General features: G+C 61.3%; 5 protein-coding genes across 5 annotated transcripts; 2 read left to right on the top strand and 3 right to left on the bottom strand.

The window, feature by feature from the left end:
• Nucleotides 1–136: 136 nt before the first annotated feature.
• Nucleotides 137–7,428, bottom strand: BDZ90DRAFT_231966 (hypothetical protein). The gene has a single exon (XM_025506072.1). It carries the CDS (start codon nucleotides 7,208–7,210, stop codon nucleotides 212–214), a length of 6,999 nt encoding a protein of 2,332 aa, XP_025362829.1. The 5' UTR covers nucleotides 7,211–7,428; the 3' UTR covers nucleotides 137–211.
• Nucleotides 7,429–7,732: 304 nt separating this feature from the next.
• Nucleotides 7,733–8,578, top strand: BDZ90DRAFT_260034 (DUF1777-domain-containing protein; the record flags this gene model as incomplete). Its single annotated transcript, XM_025508219.1, has 1 exon — nucleotides 7,733–8,578. The coding sequence occupies one exon, from the start codon at nucleotides 7,733–7,735 to the stop codon at nucleotides 8,576–8,578; it is 846 nt and encodes a 281-aa protein (XP_025362828.1).
• A 46-nt stretch (nucleotides 8,579–8,624) lies between these two features.
• BDZ90DRAFT_251920 (hypothetical protein) lies at nucleotides 8,625–9,686 on the bottom strand (the record flags this gene model as incomplete). The annotated part of the gene is made up of 2 exons (XM_025507747.1): nucleotides 8,854–9,686; nucleotides 8,625–8,808 (listed from the first exon to the last, which is right to left on the bottom strand). The coding sequence occupies exons 1-2, from the start codon at nucleotides 9,612–9,614 to the stop codon at nucleotides 8,625–8,627; spliced, it is 945 nt and encodes a 314-aa protein (XP_025362827.1). The 5' UTR covers nucleotides 9,615–9,686.
• A 684-nt stretch (nucleotides 9,687–10,370) lies between these two features.
• Nucleotides 10,371–12,315, top strand: BDZ90DRAFT_219304 (PLP-dependent transferase; the record flags this gene model as incomplete). The annotated part of the gene is made up of 4 exons (XM_025504394.1): nucleotides 10,371–10,646; nucleotides 10,729–11,020; nucleotides 11,088–11,302; nucleotides 11,377–12,315. 4 exons carry the CDS (start codon nucleotides 10,371–10,373, stop codon nucleotides 12,313–12,315), a joined length of 1,722 nt encoding a protein of 573 aa, XP_025362826.1.
• A 57-nt stretch (nucleotides 12,316–12,372) lies between these two features.
• On the bottom strand, nucleotides 12,373–13,022 carry BDZ90DRAFT_231964 (hypothetical protein). The gene is made up of 2 exons (XM_025506071.1): nucleotides 12,682–13,022; nucleotides 12,373–12,590 (listed from the first exon to the last, which is right to left on the bottom strand). Exons 1-2 carry the CDS (start codon nucleotides 12,936–12,938, stop codon nucleotides 12,500–12,502), a joined length of 348 nt encoding a protein of 115 aa, XP_025362825.1. The 5' UTR covers nucleotides 12,939–13,022; the 3' UTR covers nucleotides 12,373–12,499.
• Between the last annotated feature and the right edge of the window lie 243 nt (nucleotides 13,023–13,265).

Raw genomic sequence — 13,265 nt, 5'->3', positions numbered from 1 at the left:
TGGTTAGGAGGGAAAGCCAAGCCGCGTCCGCTGGGCGCAGCATTTCCACTGTTCCGGCGGGGAGCGAGCGAGCGACTTCTTCCTCTGCACGGGCCTCGCTCACTAGGAACTGGTGTCAAACACCAAACCGAAAAGAGCCATGAATCGCAAACATTATCATTGCCGAATGACTATAACACAATCGCGACCGCGCACCAAATCCCCCGCGCATCTAGTCTACACGCACATATCTCTTCGAAATGGGCTTCTTCTTAGCGCCCGCCCCTCGTCCAGCAGGAGGCGCCGGCGGCGGAGGCATCGATGAGGATGCTGATCCTGGTGGTCCTCCACCGGCAGCAGCCGCGCCCATGGCAGGCTGCATCGCCGCAGGCTGATTGAGGTCTCCCAAGTTCGAACGAGTCCTACCCATCCCTCCGCGAGACCCAGCGCCGGGAGAGGACATCGTCGAGTAAGGGGGCCCACCCTCTGATGGGGGAGGTGTGCCATTCGCCGCGGTGCGGTCACTCTCCGCGATGGGAGGTGTGCCGCGTGCTGAGCTGCTGAAGGCGGAGGAGGCGGCTCGAGGTGGTCCTCCTGGCCCACCAGCCGCGCCGCTTCGGTAGTCGTTGCCGAGGTCCTGGCTCGAGTTGGTACGACTGTTCGCAGCAGAGAAGGAGCGCTGCGGCGCCGGCGCACCACCGGGCCCACCGCGCGAGGCCATCGAGGGCGAAGCGGTTGTAGCCCTCGGCGGCGGAGGCGGAGGGGTAGCCGCTCCACCTGTGTCTCCAGCCTTCTTATTGACCCACCGCTTGAGGTCCTTGTCGTAGTAGAAGGCGCTCTCCTCTCCCATGTGGGCCTGCGCGGCCTTTGTCGCTGCTGCGTCGCCTGCCGCAGGCTCCTTGCGACCCCAGAGGCGACCAAGCCACGAGGTTGAGGGCGAAGGCTTGAGCTCGGGTTGCTTCGCTGCGGACGAGGTGGCAGCAGCCGCTGTAGGAGTAGAGGCATTGCTCTCCTCCTCCGCATGCTTAGACGGTTCACGTTGCTGCTGCTCATCGTGGCTGGCGGCTGTGTCGCCCTCAGTCCTGTTCCTCCGGTGGGCCGAGTTGCCAAAGCCGAGGTCGTCGTCGTCGTCGTCGTCGTCCTCGATCGGATCCTCTCGGCCAGAGGAGTGCTGCTGATGGCTGGCAGGAGTGTACGAGGGGAAAGAAGCGGCTCCAGCTGGCGTGAAGGCGTCCATGGGAGAAACAAAGTCGGCTCCTCCTCCTCCCTCTGCGTCTCCTCCGTTACCTGCCTCGCCGAAGTCGGCATCCAAGTTGCTGATGAACTGCGGCCGGGTCCCGCTAGGCGTCTCATTGTCGGCATCGTAGCCGTACGAAGGTCCTTGGTAGCCTGCGCCATCGTCGTTGGGCTGTTCTTCTCCCGGGCCTGACTGCCCTGGCCAGGGAGCTGCGGCGCCTGCATCTGCCTCGCTTGCCTCGACACTCGAGCGTCCATAGGGGCCTTGCTGATACTGCTGCTGCTGTTGCTGCTGCTGATGATGACCAGCAGGAGCAGGCGAGTCGGATCTTGACCAGCCGAGGTATGGACTGCCGCCGGCGGAAGAGGGCGGCACACCGTAGGGTCCCGCTCCGCTGCCCATGGCAGACACGGCTCGATCCTGCTGCTGCTGCATGAACGAAGGCGACCTCGCGCCGTGCTGCCTGAAGCCCGCAGCAGACTGAGCTCGCGAGCCAGGGCGACTGATGCCTGCTCCACTGAAGTCGGCAAAAGACTGAACGCGCGAGATGCCCCCGGACATGGCGTCAGGCGTGATGGCGGAGTAGTGCGAGAAGGCTCCAACGGACGAGCCTGCCGTGCTGGGAAGACCGCTGACGCTACCAGCACCTCGACTCTTGTCTCCTCCGCCCTGTTGCTGCTGCTGCATCCCACCACCGTTGGGTGTGGCACTTCCACTCGCAGGACTATCATCGTCTCCCGCAATGAATTTGGCAAATCTCCCTTCGAAGGCAGAAAGCATCCCATCCAGTGTAGGTCGCTGCATCTTTCTTGTGACCCAATTGCCACCGCTGTCCAGCTGAGGTCCACCAATCAGGCGGTCTGACAACTCCTTGACTTGCGCTACCAGTGTGCGATGGAAATAAGGGGACTGCTTCGTCGCCTTCATCACCCCCGCAATGGCCTCGCAGTACTTCTGTGCGCGCTTCGTCTCTCCCAGCTCGGCGAGCTGCAGGGCGTGCAAGAGACGGTAAGCCTGCAAGTGGGCGAGGCCAGGGAAGGCTTCTTGGCCCTTGAGAGGGGGCACGAGTGCGAAGGAGAATTCGTAAATCTCTGATAGGATGAAGGCATCCATGTCGCGGAGGTAGGAGGTACTGGCCAGCGGGCTGGGTGCCCCGAGAAGCGACATGCGAGCATTGGGAGCGTCGACGCCGCCTGATGAGGAGGTTCGAGGTGAAAGAAGGTAGCAGATGTGGGCCGCTTCTTGACGACCTGCGTTGGCGAGGGCATCGCCCATTGCTGTCAGAGCGGTCGAGTCGCCTGCGCAGCGATTGGCAAGGATGACGGCCGCGGAATTGCGCCAGTCCTGCGATGACGAGGCCGCAGAGGGCGGAACATCCGGTCGGAACAGAGTCTGGATCATGGAAGGCTCCTGCCCGGAGAAGAGGCCATACGCCAGCTTCAGGCTCGCGTCCTTATCACCTGCATCACCTGACAACTCAGCCTCGATGAAATCGCTCGCCACTCGTCTCCACGTCTCTTGATCGACAGCGCTAGCAATTACCATAGCGTGGGACCACAGTCGCTGAGATGTGGCGTAGGCTACAGCCTCGCGACGCTGGCCTGTGACGAGGAGGTCGCGAATCTGCTCGAGATGCTTCGATGTCACCTCGTAGCTGTGCAGCGTTGTGCCCGAGGCGCCGTTCCCAGTGCTGCTCTTCGGGTCTGCGTACCCAGGCGCGAAGGTCGAGCTTTGCTGCGCACCTTGCTCTCCAGCCAGCAGCGCTCGCACCGCCTCGTCGAACGCCGCATTGTTGGCTACGTTGCCGTCTTGCTCGAGCATGATGGCGAGGAGGCGGATGAGGAGGATACGATCTTCTGCCTTGCCGGCCTCTTCGTCGCCAGCAGAGGAGGACGACGAGGAGACGTCGTGAGGCTTGACCGCATCCACGACTGACGGCCGGCGTCTGCGGTAGCCCATGCCGGCCTCGAGGTCAGCAGCTGCATCACGCAAGAACTTGATGAGCGTCGTCTTCTTGCTCTTGACGCTGGTGGAGACACTGCTGCCCGCTCCCGTCGCTCGTGCAATGGCGCTGGTGACCGCAGTGCTCTCGAATGCGGGTCCAGGGAAGAGCAGCGGGTCGAAGGACGAGGCGAACGCTGTGGGCGGGACGAGGTTGGAAAGTTGGCGCACCGAGACTTTCGTTGGCGGCGCAGTATCGCTGCCGTAGCCATATCCGTCGCCCAGCCCGCTGCTGGCATGACTTTGCGTCGGGAAGAAGGTGACAATCTTGCCGTCCACGCCGAAGCACGCAAGAGGGATGCGGGCATTGCGCTTCTCCTCTGCTGGATCAGGCGCATCTGCGTAGCCGGCTTCAAAGCCTTGTTCCCTCTCGCGGGGAAGCTCGTACGGCGAAGCAGCTTCGTGCGGAGCCGCACTGTAGCTCGAGCTGGGTGCACGGCTGCCAAAGTAGCCCGCTCCCCCGGCCACTGCAGCGCTCGGTCCATATGGGCCTGCAGCGCCTTCGTCGAAGACTGAGCCTGACTGAGAGTCGGAGCGGCCGTGGTGAGAGGGAGGTCCATACGCCGAGTAGCCGGCAGAAGAAGGCGCAGCAGGTGCTCGGGAGGCCAAGGGTGTGTCCGGCACTGCAGAAGAGGCTCCTGAGCCGTAGCCGCGCGACATTGGCGGTGCTGCGTAGGCTCCATCTGCTCCGCCCAGTGACGAGCCCCATCCGGCATCCTGCGAGCCAGACTCAGTTCCGTAGGAAGGCGCGTACGGGTCAGCCACAGCGTTCGAGCTGATTGGCGGTGCGTAAGGGTCCTGAGTTGGGAGCGCCGACTGCTCTGCAGGCTCGTATGGGTTGTAGGCGCCTCGACTGCTTGTGTTTATCGGAGCGTATGGGTCTGCGTTGCTGGCGGAAGGAGCGTAGAGGTCTTGCTTGGCAGCCGATGAAGACGAAGAGCCGTACTGCGAGCCTATGGCGGGACCGTAGGGGTCTTGCTCATGATGAGAAGTCGGAGGCGGACCATACGGGTCATGTTCAGATGTCGCAGGTGGTGCGTACGGGTCCGCCTCAGCTGCTTTCGAAGGGGCGTATGCGTCCGCCTGTCCGGTCGCCGAAGGTGCGTAGGGATCTGTCTGTTGGTCAGGAGGGGCGTACAGATCCTCATCCTCCTGAGGGGCATACGGGTCTGCGTCCCGTCGAGGCACATACGCCTCTGCATCGTCTTCTCCACCCTGCACTTGAGGGGCGTATGGATCTTGCCCAGCACCAGCTTCTTCCCCGCTTCCGCCTCCGTAGCCAGCCTCATATCCGTAGCCGTACCCCGTCGCAGCCTCCGACTCATACCCTTGCGATGCGCTGCCAGGTGTAGGTGCGTAGGGATCCTGACCCTCGGAGGTAGAAGGAGGTGCATATGCATCGTGACTCTCTGCTGCCGCGTCGCGCGAGGCTTGATCGCCGCTCTCGGCGTCCCCACCGTCTTCAGCTTCGCGACCATAGCCGGCATCATAGCCATATCCGTAATCTGCTGCAGCTTCCGGCTCGTAAGTTTCCGATGCGCCAGCGGCAGCGGCTGGAGGCGCATACGGGTCTTGATCGCCCGAGGCAGCGACAGGAGAAGGAGGCGCATACTGGTCCTGGCCTTGCGTAACAGGAGGAGGGGCGTAGGGATCGGGCTGATCGATCGGCTCCTCGCGCGACGCTTGATCACCCGAATATCCCGCCTCCTCACCTCCATAGCCACCACCACCTTCAACCTCATCAACGCCCCACCCCCAGTCCTCCTCTTCTTCTTCCTCTTCCACCCTCTTACCCCTGCCCTTTCCTCTCCTCACGCTCGCATTCGGCCCCTTCTTTGCATTCACATCTGGCCCCTTCTTCACCTCCCGACTCATCGGTCGACTTGCATCCACCACTTCCTTCTGACTCGACGTGCTAGCGCCACTGCCACTGCTTTGGCTCTTACTTCGACTGATGAGCTGCAAGTCGTTGAACTCGCGCGTGGCCTCGTCCAGATCGTCGTCCCGTCCAGCCCCTTGAGACGCCAGACTGTCCCTTCGCTCAATGATCGTCTGATCAGCAGCTGGGTACTCTTCGTCGGGGGAGGGAGTGACCTCAATCTCTTTGGTAGAATCGTCGTCCCCCGTGACGAGGAGCTTGGGAGTGGCCTGCCTGGAGCGGGGGGGTGGTGCGAGGGAGGTCTCCGAGTCATCTGGATCGGCCAATTGCGAAGGCGCTTCGCCACTTGCTGGGTCCGCAGGCGGGGAGAAGAGGGAAGCACCATCAGTCGACGACGATGCTGCATCTGCGGCGGGTGTAGAGGCAACGTCCCAGGGCGCGGGCTGTTCCTCGCTCGCTGCCGCTGTCACCGAAGGAGCATGCTGAGCTGCAGGTCCATCGAAGGTGGAAAGGCCGTTGAGCTGCAGAGCAGGCGATTGCGGAGTGGGCTCATCGGGAGCGGGCGCGGCTGCTGCGGGCTGCTGAGGAATAGCCTTGGACGAAGACGTCCTCGATGGGCCTCTGGCCGGCCCTCTCGGCGGGCCTCGCGGCGGGCCCTTGGGAGGACCCTTAGGTGGGGCAGCAGGCATGGAGGGCGAGGCGGATTGGGACGGGCTGTACGCATTTGCGGGAGCCGTTGCTGCTGCCGGCGTGGTCTCTTCGTGCGAGGCGGCTTGGGTCGGAGGAGCTCCGTAGGCGTCCGTCGTCGCATTGCTGGTCTGTAATTGCGCATCATACGAGTTCTCGTAGGACATTTCTGACGCGGTGAAGCGAGGCTGCTCCTGAGACGTTGGAGGCAGGTCGATCCCGCTGGCTCGGGGCGTACTGCTCGGGTCATACTGGGTTGACGCAGCTGGAGATGGCTCGTACTGACTTTGAGTCGCAGGCGGAGCGTAGGGGTCCGGTTGGGATGCGTCGTACTGCTGAGAAGGCTGATACTGCTGGCTCGCCTGCGACGGGTAGTCGGTCTGCGCCGAGTTCCATTGCTGCTGCTGCTGTGCATTGTAGGCATCATAGTCTCCTTGAGCAGGAGGGTCTGCCTGCTGGGCGTCGTACTGCCCGTAGTTAGCTGCATACTGGTCCTGCTGGTACCCATCAGCGGACTGCAGTGCGTAGCCCTGCGGATCGTATGAGGTGGTGCCGTAGTAGTCCTGTTGCTGACTCTGCTGGCTCGCATCGTACCCATTGGCCGAAGTATGGTCGTATTGACCTTGACTCTGCGTTGCTGCCGAGTAGTCGTACTGCCCAGCTGAGGCCTGCGCATCGTAGCCGTGAGCTTGACTGGCGGGAGGAGCGTACTGCTGCTGCGGAGCGTGGTATGCGTAGGACCCAGTAGAGTCGCCTGCGCCGCTAGTGTAGTAATTGTCATATCCCGGCTGATGCTGCTGCTGCTGCGAGTCCCATTGCTGGTAGCTTTGGTCTTGCTGCTGCTGATACTGCGATGGGTCGTATGCGCCAGCATCGTAGCTTTGCTGCTGGTAGTAGTTGCTGTCTGGGTACTGCTGCTGCTGCTGGCCATATGCATCGTAGCCAGACGAGCTCTGCGCCGTGGCTGAGTAGTCTGTCTGTTGAGCGCCGGCGCCGTCATACCAGCTTGTCGAATCTGCGGAAGGGTCGTACGGCTGCTGTTGTTGGCATTGATCATAGCCTGCATTGGCATCGCCGCCGCCGCCGAGCCAGTCATCGTTGGCTGTTGCAGCATCGTTGCCAAATAGACCGCTCGATGATGACGCGACTTGCGATCCAATGTCAGCCGGCTGCTGCTGCTGGTACTGCTGCTGATAGTACTGATTATACTGTTGGTTTTGCTGCCCATCTCCAAAAAGGTCAGCAGCTCCTCCATCCTCTTGCTCCTCGCTCATCGTCCCAAGCTGAGGAGCTGCAGCCGGTGCTGGAGGGGAAGAGATGGTTGCAAAAGGATCGCTGTCCTCACCACCTCCTGCGCCGAAAAGGCTGGCGGCATTTGCGACGCTGGGCTGGGGAGCGTGCCCGCCTCCTGGTCTAGATTGCGCCATGCTGGGCGTCTACTGTGTGCGGGTCACGGCGCTCGAAGAGTCGTGAGAAGTCGAAGAGGCAGGCGATGTCGAGGAAGAGGAGGTAGAGAGCGGTTGTTGTCGTGACAGCGGCTGGTCAGTAGCGACCGGTAACGCTAGCACTTTGAAGAGGACAGAAGCGCTCTAGGATGCTCCACACAAATCGCAGTGGTAGCGATGAGAAAGCGAGTGGGGTCAAATCAAGAAGCACACCGCACACCAAGACCTCCATCTGCCTCTCTCTCTCTGTCCGACTCGTGGCCCTCAATCAGTCGGGTCTCACGCAGCTCCAGCGTGGAACAGTCGCAGCGGCCCGAACGTCATTTCCGCCGCCCAAGCCAGGCCACCAAGGTCAGGCAGCGCCGTGGGTCCACTCGAGGGCGGACACGCGAGTCGAGTCCAATGCCACTCCCGTCTCGAGACCAAGGAGTGGAACCAAGCATCTCGGCGCTACACATCGAATTATCCTTTCTTCCACCTCCATATAAGCCTAAAGAGCGTAGAATGTCCTATCGCGAACGCCCAGACCCTCCACGTCGCGGCGACGACCGAGAACAAGGTGGCAGAGACGCCAGTCGCTATCGTCCTGAGCCGCCACGTCGACCGTATGATGATCGTGCAGACGGCTATCCTCGCCAACCACCTCAGCCATACGGTGCGGGGCGAAGCGATCGTCCCCCGCCACCTATGCGGCCAGACTACAGAGACGAGGGCACCTACTCGCGTGGGCCCGCTGCTTCATCATCGTCATATCAAGGACGCAGCGTCCCCCCGCAGAGAGAGCAGGGTCGCGCCATCCCGCCTCCAAGAGAGGATCGCAGAGAGAGGGACTGGGACTATGAGCGTAGTAGTGGGGCGGCAGGGAGTGGTAGAAACTGGAGAGATGAGCCCAGAGATCGCTACGCTGAGCGTGACCGAGAGCGAGATGGTGGGAGGGGAAGAGGCAGGTCGTCTCGTAGTCGCTCCCCTGCGCCTCGAGGTCGGGACAGGAGGAGGGAGACTTCCCCGCCATCACGCACTAGCGGTAGCAGCAGCAAAGGAGATCATCTAGCAGCTACCAACGGCATATCCGCAAAGTACAATGGAACAGCAGTCGCTGCAGAACCGATGGCGACTGGAGCGGCCCCTGAGGCTGACGCAGCAGACGAAGAGGAGGACGCTGCGCCCATCGACGAAGCCGAAGCGGCCATGATGGCCTCGATGGGCTTTGGCGGGTTTGGCACCACAAAGGGGACGCACGTCAAGGGCAACTCGCAAGGGGGAGCCAATGTCAAGAAGGAGAGGACGTGGCGACAGTACATGAACAGGAAGGGAGGCTTCAACCGGCAGTTGGACGCCGTCAAGAAGTAAAGACGGGCGAGAATGGCATGGTATTTGATAAGGATGTCCTGTGCGATTAGATGCCTACAACGCCTCCACTCCCCGCGGCAGCCACATCCTTCAACGGCGGGAAGGCGTTGACGTTGCTCAGAACCATCATCTGCCTCTCGTGGGAGAGGTACCCCTTTACGAAGCCGCGGGCAATCAGGGAGCCGACCAGCCACTCCACCTCCGCTGCGGCGTCTCCGGCTTCAATTTCGCTCCCACCTCCTCCCTCTCCGCTCGCCGGAGTCCATCCCGCTAACCTAAGCGCAGTCTGCACATCCGCTAGCTTCACACGCGTGCTCTTCAGCACCTGGGCGCACAATCGCCTGACTACCTGCCGCAGAAGGATGGGCCGGAAAGCCTCGACGGCCAAGTAGGTTCCACGCACCACGAGCGCACGCTCGAAGCTTGGCTCAGCAAGCGCAGCGGCAAATCGTCTCAGGTCGGGCTTGGGCGCCAAGGAGCTCAGGAAAGGGCTGTAAAGCGCCTCCAACTTTGGGAAACGCGCCAGGAGCACCTTACTTGGCCTCCTCCCCCTCAAGAGCAACTCCAGCGGAATCAAAGGCACCAGTATCAACTCCTGCTGCTTGATCGCCCCCGCATGGCATTCGCCCCACGCCTCACTGAGGTCCTGCAGCGCGGGTGCATAATCCTGCGCCAGGAAGTGTAGCAGTCCCGTGTAGTATCTGAATGTGACCCTGTCCGCGCGAGGAAAATGGTCTAGGGGAGGCAGAGGGGCAGCGCTGAGTGCTCGGAGGACGTTACGGCATAGAGGGAGGGCGCGTAGACGAAAGTAGGTGCGGAAGAGGATGGCGACTATGCGGTAGGTTGCCCATTTGCGCGAGGTGAGGAGAGAAGGGTTGCGATCTGCTACGCAGGCCGTGAAGGCTTTGTTTAGGTGGCGAGCTGTTGATTCAAGGTGGGGCTGTGCGGGGCGGGAGGTGGATGTCGAGGGCTCTGAGGCTGCTGTGACGCGATCTGCTAGGAGGGCAAGTTGGCGTAGGTCGAGGAGGATCTGCATCAGGACTGGCAGGTAGGGCCTCGAGTCGGTGCTGGGTGGGACGGAGGTGAGGATGCGGAGGAAGAGGCTACGCGAGCGAGGGAGAAATAGGAGTGGTCAGCCTGTTAGGCAAGTTGAGCTGAAGTTCAGATCCCTCGTCGTACTCACGTAGCCGTCGTCTCGTAGCACTCGTACGCGCTGTGAAGTTCCAACCTCTCCCCAGCCGCATCTCCCCTACTTTTGGCCTCGGCGCCTCTACCCAAAAACAGCAGCGCCTTTACGCGACTAGCTGCCAGCTCCTCCCATTCTCCCTTGAGGTAGCCGCGACATTTCCTCAGCTCGGGAACGACGCGATCTGGGTTGGAGGTTGGGAGGGCGAGGTACACGGGCGAAGGAGCAGTAGGGGAGGGGAAGAGGGCGAGGAGGGATGCCAGGGCTGGAGTGGAGTGCGGAAGATTGGCAGAAGCAGAGAGGAGGGCATCTCCGTAGGCTGAGGGTGGTAAGGATGCCATGGGAGGCGAGGGAGAAGTGAAGCAGGGCAAAGGATCGGATGCAACGCGAAGGAGTGAATCAAGGCGAGCTCAACCTCGAGGTCGACTCGACTGCCTCTCTCCGTGGGCCCAATGGCGCCCAGTCCGCCGTCCGCTCGACTCGACGTCGCGGCTCAACACTCCCGCCGGCCCGGCCTGGCTTTCCATGCTTTCCTTTCCTTCCTTTCCTACCCACCTCTCTCCCCCCTCTCTCCCCCCTCTCTTCACAACAAAAATGGCCTCACCAATGGCCACCCCTCTGACAGCTCCGCCCCTCACCTCCCCTCGCACATCTGACGCCCTCACCACTACGCTCCTCTCCCTCTCCTCCTCCCTCTCCTCGGCCTTCGAAAAGATCCCCGGCTCGCCCATCCTCACACGATACATTGCCTCGTCCTACCAGAATGACCCCTTTCGCTCTCTGCTGGAGCTGTTCCTCCTCGCCTTTGCGATCAGGACCGTCCTGCAGAGTAGAACGAGGGCGAGCGCTAGTGGGTCGAACTTTGTCAAGTTGGACGACAAGGTGAGCGCGAAGGAAGAGCTACGAGGACTTGAGGCGATGTCGCAGCGCTAATAGACGTCGGACGTCGCGCCCTTTTTGCCAGGAAATCGATGACCTAGTCAGCGAGTTCAATCCTCTCCCACTCTGTGAGCCCCTCACAGCCTCAGAGGAACAATCCCTCGCCGCCGTACCTACCATCATTGGCGGCAACTCCCCGCACCCGAAGATCTCCCTGCCGCACGTACACGGAGGCAAGCCGAGGGAGGTCGTCAACCTGGCGAGCTACAATTTTGCTGATCTGGCTGGGGATGAGAGAGTCAAGGAGGCGGCCATCAAAACTCTGAGGACTTACGGAGTGGGAAGCTGTAGTCCTCCTGGCTTCTATGGGACGATTGGTGAGCTTCCTCCGTTGCCGCCATCGTTCAAGGAGTTTGCTAACCCTCTCGTCCTCTTGACCGTCAGATGTCCACATGGCTCTCGAGTCGGACATCGCCCGCCTCCTCGGCACGGAGGCGGCCATTATCTACTCTCAGGGCTTCTCGACCATCTCCTCCGTCATCCCGGCCTTTTCCAAGCGAGGCGACATCATCGTAGCGGACAAGGGGGTCAACTTTGCCATTCAAAAGGGCATCGCCATCTCGCGCTCGACCGTGCGATATTACGATCATAATGATATGGTGAGTGATTGTACGCCGCAGTCTAGCCCTAGGTCGCAAGCTGACACTGGTTCCTTCGCGACCACCACGCGCAGTCATCCCTGGAAGCCACGCTCAAATCCGTTGTTCAGCAATATAGACGCAAGAAGCCTCTCACCCGTCGCTTTATCATCACGGAAGGTCTCTTTGAGAACGACGGGCAGATCTCCAACCTCAAGCGACTCATCGAGCTCAAGCGCAAGTACAAGTTCCGTCTCATTCTCGACGAGGGCCTCTCCTTTGGCACGCTCGGCCGCACAGGACGAGGACTGACAGAGCTGCACGACGTACCTGCGAGCGAGGTGGACATGATCGTTGGTAGCATGGCGAACACGCTGGGCTCAGCAGGAGGATTCTGCGCGGGCAGCAACGAGGTGGTGTTCCATCAGCGTATCAACGGCCCGGCCTTCGTCTACTCGGCAGCGCTGCCCGCCATGTTGGCCGTGGCGGCTAGTATAGCCATTGCCAAGATCTCGCGCAACGACGATGATGTATTGACGCGGCTGCGGGAGAACACGAGGGCACTGCGAGCCGTACTCGACAAGGTGGAGACTCTTTACATCCCTAGTGATGCGGAGAGCCCGGTCATTCATCTGCAGGTCAGAGCCAAGGGGCACAGGCATCCGGATACGCCTCAGGGCAAGTTTGACGCGGCTGCATCGTCATCATCGTCATCAGCCATGGTGCCCACCAACAGCTCGGCAGCGGACGGTGAATCGCGCAACCTCCTCGACCCGCACCACGACCTCTCCCCGACTGCTCAGCTGGCTCTACTCCAATCCATCCTCGACGAGGCCCTCGAATCCGGGCATGTCATGCTGTCCCTCCGCAAGAAGCTGCCGAGCATTAAAGCCGAAGTGCTGGAACGCGGCGTGCTGGCGAGGCCGAGCATCAGGATAGCGGTCACTGCTGGTTTGAGTAGGAAGGAGGTGGAGAAGGCTGGACAGGCTATCAAGGCGGCGTGTGGGAAGGTCTTGGGGAAGAGGAGGGTGTGAGGATGTGTGGTGAGGAGATGTCGATGCGTGTAATGCATGCTTTGTATACTGCTCGTGGGGACGTGGCGTTGCGATGCAACTTGGGTATAGCATTTGACTGTCAATGGACCAGCGAGGCCAAGGTCCCCTTCGCCTCGTCACCGCACGGCGGACGATGCCTCCTTCTGCTCTCTTCCTCTCGCGCTTACTCGTCCTTCTTATCCTCGATAGGCACAGCAGGCATCTTCTGTGGCTCCCTCACCGAAGGAGGCATCTTAGCCAGCTCAGCCAAGAACCTGCATCACACGGCGTCACACGAAGCATGTCAGCTTTCTGTCTCACACTCTCTTTGCCCTCCTCCTCCTCCTCCTCCCCGTCGCTACTCACCAAGCCACGCTCCCCCAAAGGCCCAGCGCGATAGCCAGTAGTGCGAGGACGTGCCCATTCTGAGTGACTATGAGCAGAGAGAGGAGCACGAGGATCAGAGCAGCAAATGCGCGATGCATCACCACTCGGGCTGGGCTGTTGAGTCCTGGTTGGAAGAGGGAGTCGATTAGCGAGTTGATGAAGGAGGGAGGGGAGGAGGAGGGGGAAGAGCCTGATGAGCCGAGCGCTGCGGCTGTTGAGGCGGGTTGGGTGGCCATGCTGGTAGGGCGGCTGAATATCACTTAGAGGAAAGGGAGTTGGTGGGATTAGATGGGGAGCGAGAAGCGGAGAGGAAGGAAGTGGGAGCCAGAACGAGGAAAGGCAATTGGCCGTGCACTTCGTAGCCTCGACGGGCCACTTCCGTCTCCACGTGGCATCGATGATCCGGGGGCCTGTGCGCCAGATCGTCCCGCTCTAGCCTCTTGACCCGCAATATCGTCCTGACATCTCGCACATTGATTCGCTAGGGACAGCGCTCGACAAACCTCTCGGACTGCTGCAGGACCCCTTGCCACTGAGCAGCAAGCGTAGAGCCCCGCAGGTCG

The sequence above is a fragment of the Jaminaea rosea genome (assembly GCF_003144245.1).
Source record: "Jaminaea rosea strain MCA 5214 unplaced genomic scaffold BDZ90scaffold_5, whole genome shotgun sequence".
Lineage (NCBI taxonomy): Eukaryota > Fungi > Basidiomycota > Exobasidiomycetes > Microstromatales > Jaminaea > Jaminaea rosea.
The sequence above is the reverse complement of the archived record's forward strand: the minus strand, read 5'-3'. Positions and strand labels throughout refer to the sequence as shown.